Source organism: Simochromis diagramma, unplaced genomic scaffold (genome assembly GCF_900408965.1).
Source record: "Simochromis diagramma unplaced genomic scaffold, fSimDia1.1 OVJJ01000338.1, whole genome shotgun sequence".
NCBI classification, from domain to species: domain Eukaryota; kingdom Metazoa; phylum Chordata; class Actinopteri; order Cichliformes; family Cichlidae; genus Simochromis; species Simochromis diagramma.
This window is the reverse complement of record NW_024387088.1, coordinates 279,195-284,761: the sequence shown is the minus strand read 5'-3', so window position 1 is coordinate 284,761 and position 5,567 is coordinate 279,195. Positions and strand designations below refer to the sequence as shown.

General features: G+C 41.7%; 1 protein-coding gene across 1 annotated transcript; it reads right to left on the bottom strand.

Moving 5' to 3' along the window:
• Positions 1–1,314: 1,314 nt before the first annotated feature.
• LOC120742714 (putative transcription factor Ovo-like 1) lies at positions 1,315–3,419 on the bottom strand. Its single transcript, XM_040046154.1, is given in 4 exon segments — positions 1,315–2,898; positions 2,900–3,021; positions 3,212–3,236; positions 3,238–3,419. Coding segments are annotated over 4 exon segments (450 nt in total). The 5' UTR covers positions 3,328–3,419; the 3' UTR covers positions 1,315–2,685.
• Between the last annotated feature and the right edge of the window lie 2,148 nt (positions 3,420–5,567).

Here is a 5,567-nt window from a genome sequence, read left to right as displayed (position 1 = left end):
GTGCCAGCTTCATGCCAGATCTGGGCAAGACCTGTTTTCTATGAGCCTGGGCCACATACACCAAACCACAATTGGGCTAGGTGTGGCTGCCATCACATAGACAGTGCCATCTATGCCAGGCCTGACCCTTATCTGGATGACATACGTCTTATCATGCCAGAAGTCAGTCAGCAGTGCCGGCTTGATACCAGATCCGGGCCAGACCTGCTTGCTATGTGGGAAGCTTCTGTCATAATACTAACTTGATATTTGATCACTTTTCTTGGCAGAATTGATAAGTTTCCTGGGACAGACCCAGCTTTTGAAGTGAAGTCCACATATTATCAGTAGGGTTGAGGTCGGGCTTAATATTAGCTTAAATTTATCCATTCCAAAACCAGTTTTAATCTGTGTTTGGGATCATTGTCCTGTCGGAATACCCAAACTGTGTCCACGGTTCACCCATGTATGTACCAGTACAACTAGCAGCAAAACAGCCCCAGATCATGATGCTACCACCATGCTTCACAGCTGGTACAGTGTTCTTAGGTTTACAGCCTCACCTTTATACCTATAAACATACCTGTTATTCAGCGAGGGCAAAGAGCTCCATATTTGTCTCGTCTGAACAAAAAACTTTCTTCTTCTTCCAGATCTCGGAAAAATGAACTGATGATTTCTAAATCTGCATTTGTTCAGAAACAACTCCAAGAGATTTTCCCATTGTGTGTAAATCTACAATTCTTCTTCTTAGATCCTCATTTGGTTCTTTAGACGTTCCCATTGTTATGAGCATTGGTCAGTCAGCTGACAAAGAGAAACTACCAGTAGTAGTCAAACATGATTATTGGAGAGGAGTTAACACACCTTGGCCTTGTCAAACTTAAAGACAATGTAGAACATTCGGCACTATATCTATTAAATATTTAAATGATTGTATTTATACTCTGGACCTTGTGTGGATTGGAGAAAATCCAAAATGCGTTCAAGCTTCTCCCCACGATTCATGTTCCTTTAGAGTAATTAGATTACATGTACAATCCTTCCACCCTGGAAAAAGAGCAGTTCAAAGGAATCATTAAAACTGCTAAATTACCATGATGTTCAATCCTGACGGATGTAAACCATGCAGAACAGTTTTATTTTATTTAGACCGAGCAGGATTTTTAAATGGGCACTAATGTGCTCATTTCCAGCTCCATATTTTCATTTGAGAAAAGTAGCTATGAATGATTTAGTGTCCCCTCATGTCTTCATACAGTTTTACATATGCTGATAAGGATTTATGTAGGCTATAGTGGTAACATATTTTTGTGAGGTATGCTCCTGTTTTTAAACAACGTGATTTAATTTCTTATTTTGTCCTTGTGTTCTGTATGTAAAGCAACATACCTTTTGCCCCTGGCAGGTTTCCCCTCAGGGCCAATAAAGTTTGCTTTACTTTCTTACTTTATTTACTTTTACTTCATCACAGCTGCTTTTCAATATATTTTACATATATTTCCTGTACTAAACATTTCCAAGGGCACTGCTTTCAAACTCACAGACACCTCAAGGACCTCATTACTATGTAACTGTACTTTTGTCTCAGGAGTCCCTTCCTTTGGCAGTACCAGCAGGCAGCTACTTATAAGTCACTTAGTTAACCTCAAATCCTCGTTTAGCTTGCATCTGCAGTGTGGCTTACTGTAAAGGACAAACTGTGACCAAACAAATCCTCGTAATATATTAGTCCCTTTAATGGATAAATGTTTGTTTGTTTGTTTGTTTGTTTTTTAAAAGCACATTTTCATAGTTTCTTGCTGTACATATAAACCCACTGGTAATATTCACATGAAAACAAATATGTAAAAATATTCTATCTATGATAGTGATTCTCGTGCAGATCAAAATGCCACATGTAAATGCACAGATGAGCCAAAACATTAGGACCGGTCTTCTCGTAAATCAGGTTGCTGGAATTTGGTGAAACCCCTGACACCTGCAGTCTTTGAAACGACCGGCAGGTTGCAAAACAAGCCTGAATGCACGGAAGTCTATGAAAACACAAAAAAACATTTCTCATTTTTCTGAGATCTTAGTAAACACTTTCAATTATTCTTCAACATAGCATTTTATGAACACAGTAAAAAAAAAAAAAAAAAAAAAAAAAATGGGCCATGTCCATCTTTGCTATACAGTCTATGGGAAAGGCCTGATACACGACCACCTACACGGCACCGTGTTTTTGTGAGTACTCCTGGTCAGCAGAGGAGAGTACCAGCGGTGTGTGTTGCAACAAGTTTGATCTGCAGCAACTCCAAAACACGGTTTCCTATATTTAAAAGTTCTGATGTTGCTCTACTCGAGCACTTTACTCAAGACAAAGTAGAGTACCCCAACAGCTTTTTGTAAAAGTCAGACTTAATCTTCTTTAATGCATTATTCCACTGAGTTATTTACAGTAGATGCCCAAATCCAAACACACACACACACACACACACACACACACACACACACACACACACACACACACACACACACACACACACACACACACACACACACACACACAAACGTAGATATGCACACCTATACAGTGCAATCAGTAGCTTTCTTTCTCCCATGGCTATGCATCTTGGCTCAAACAGTCACCTCTGCACTCAACACAGTCCTTCATCGATGCCCCCTGAGTTAATTTCTGAGTATCTTCTGTATCTTCTCCCTTTACTGCTCGGCCGATCCAGTGGTATCATCGCTTTCAGCTCCCTGCGGAGAACCGGGAATGGATCCTCCGACTGACCCGCCGTCTCTTCCTCCCACTCTTCTCGCGGCCTTGCTCTTCAGCAGGGGGCTGTCAGGGTGAAGTGAGTGGAGATGGATGAGCAGCGCATCCTGAGTTGCCGCCGTGTGGCCGCACTCCTCGCACACGTACAGCTTGGTTGCGTCGCTCCTTGTAGGCGTACTTCAGGGTGACGCTGTGGATCTTCTTCATGTGGGACTCCAGAGAGCAGCGCTGGGTGAAGGCCTTGTCGCAGAAGTTGCACTTGTATGGACGGACGCCTGTGTGGAAAATGAAAGGAACATCATCTGTTACCTCTGTGTACGTGTGGAGGTCTGAATATGACAAAAATAATATAATATATACTTGCATTTTTAAAAATTATTCACTTATTAGGTCATTTTTTAAATTTTAATTGTGTACGTTTTGTACACTTGTTTTATGGTCTAAACACACAAAGTGAGTGGCTACCTGTATGTGTGCGCACATGTCTTTTTGAGGTCGAAGGTGTCGTTGAAGCCTTTGCCGCAGAAGCTACACAGGTGTCTCTTTGTCTCGTTGTGACACTTGATGTGTCTGTTCAACATCCGCTGGTACTGGAAAGTCTTCTGGCAAACCTGTAAATGAAGCAACAACACGACGATCAGGTCAGGGCACTTCCACACTTCGCCGACCTTCAGCCACCTTTCGTTTTTTCTTGTGGACAAACATTAGCCAAGTTTACAGTCAGTGTTTATCTTTGTGTGAGGCATTCTGTGCAAACTGCACCTATGTAACACATCTCTAACCACGTCTTATCTTATATATGTAATTAATATATAATAACACAATTTATAGTGTTTTTTAATGCAGTGGGTGTTTGAGATAAAATTAGGTTGCATTTTGCAGCTATGATGGCAGTGTTTCTACACATCATTTAGTTTTACAAAAGTAATAAAGCTGAAATGTGTATTTCAGGTTCTACGATCATAACGCACAAAAAAAGGGAAACGAACCTGGCACCTGAACGCTCCCGTCGACCCACTTTGACTTTGACCCGCGGATCTGGTCACCATTGGGACCCGGCTCTGGGGGGGGTGGGGTCGGTGCAGGAGGAAGTGCAGCTAATGGTTGCGGAGTGGGAATGAGAGGAAGAGCCAGAGCAAGGGGAGCTGGATCTGGGGGTAACTCGCCTGTAGTTACCTGAGATGGGAAAGAAAGACATGATTCACAATGCCATCCATAAAAAATAATAAATCAGTCTAAGACCTTGTACAGTACACAAAAATTCTACCTTGTAAACTCAATCAAAAATATTTTGACACGTTGTGCTGCGCTCTGTCCCCTCTCAGTTCTTACCTTTATTTTGGCTCGGAAGTACGTGGAGCTGGCCTGCGGCCTCCTCTTGATCTCTGACCTCCCCTCTGGTAAACCCACCGGGCTCTGGGGTCTGCCGAGAACCGTGCTGGAGGGCAGTTCTGGGTGAGTTTTGTGTGTCAATGGTAGAGTGTTTGGTGAGGCAGAGGGGCGTGGTCATCTGAGTTGTCTCAGCGGGGCTGGCCTCCACCTCCATCGTCACGACGGAGGGAGGAAAGACTGAGACTGCAGAGAGAAGAGAAAGAGAAAGGGGAAGTGTCATGTGTCATGTCTGAATTTCCTTCTTTGACACCTCCAAAATTTCCTGAGGGAAAAATCCGGTGATTCAGCTTCCAAATGATCCCCTGTGTATGGATGTTACATTACTACAGGGGCCTTTTAGCAGCACTGACCTGACATTAGCAATAAAGCCGAGGAGAAACTTCAGATTCTTCTTGGCTTCATAATTCTCCTCAGATTATCTTTTGTCTCTTTTATTGTGTCATTTCATTATTGATATGTTACTTACATTAACATTAATTGTAGCCTATTAAAGACATACAGACAGCAGTTAAATTTAATTCCACTTGCCTTTGATTGTATATTTTATTCTTTTATACAGAAAGTCTCTTAAATGTTAATAATTCGAAATAAAACTTTTTTTAGTTTTAAACTCGTCCTTTGTTCACTCTCTGTCTGAAAACATTTTAAATCCTCTCCCTTTAAGCACCTCAAAAATGGAAGATGAGAGAGCGCAGGTTGAAACCATAGCCAGGCCTGCGCTCCTGTGACGTCACACTGAGCTGCAAATAGAAAACGAAACTGTCCTGAACTGTGTGTTTGGAGAGATTACTTATTAACTATTGACTATTATTAATATGAGCATCCACCAGTGTAAACAGTAAATACACAAGAGAAAATGAATGAAACCAAACACCTCACATTGTGTGCTTCTACTAAACTTTTACTAAGTTACAAAGAAAAACAGGCAAATGCATTTTTGCATGGACAATAACCCAAAAAGTCTTAATCTGAAATTTTAATTTTTTTCTACCACTGTTGCAAAACACAACTTATAAGCTTAACTAAAGGTTAAAAAAGACAAGAAATGTCTTTAAAAGGGGGTCAGAGGGTGAGAGAGTCACGTATGAGGACAAATTCAATGCACTGTACAGAATTTCACAACAAGCGGTCGGCTTGCACTGCTTTATATTTGCACAATTAGCAAAGAACCACAGCTAAATAGGAGTGTGTACTTGAGTTTGTGTGTGTGTGTGTGTGTGCACATGCTTTTTTCCTATTGTTTAGTACGACTTCTGCACCCTCACCACACACACACACACACACACACACACACACACACACATTACCATTACTTGTTTGACCAGACAGTCTTGCAGCACCAGCTTTTTACCTTCCTCAAACAATCCACCTCCGCAGGGGTGTGTGTGTGTGTGTGTGTGTGTGTGTGTGTGTGTGTGTGTGTGTGTGT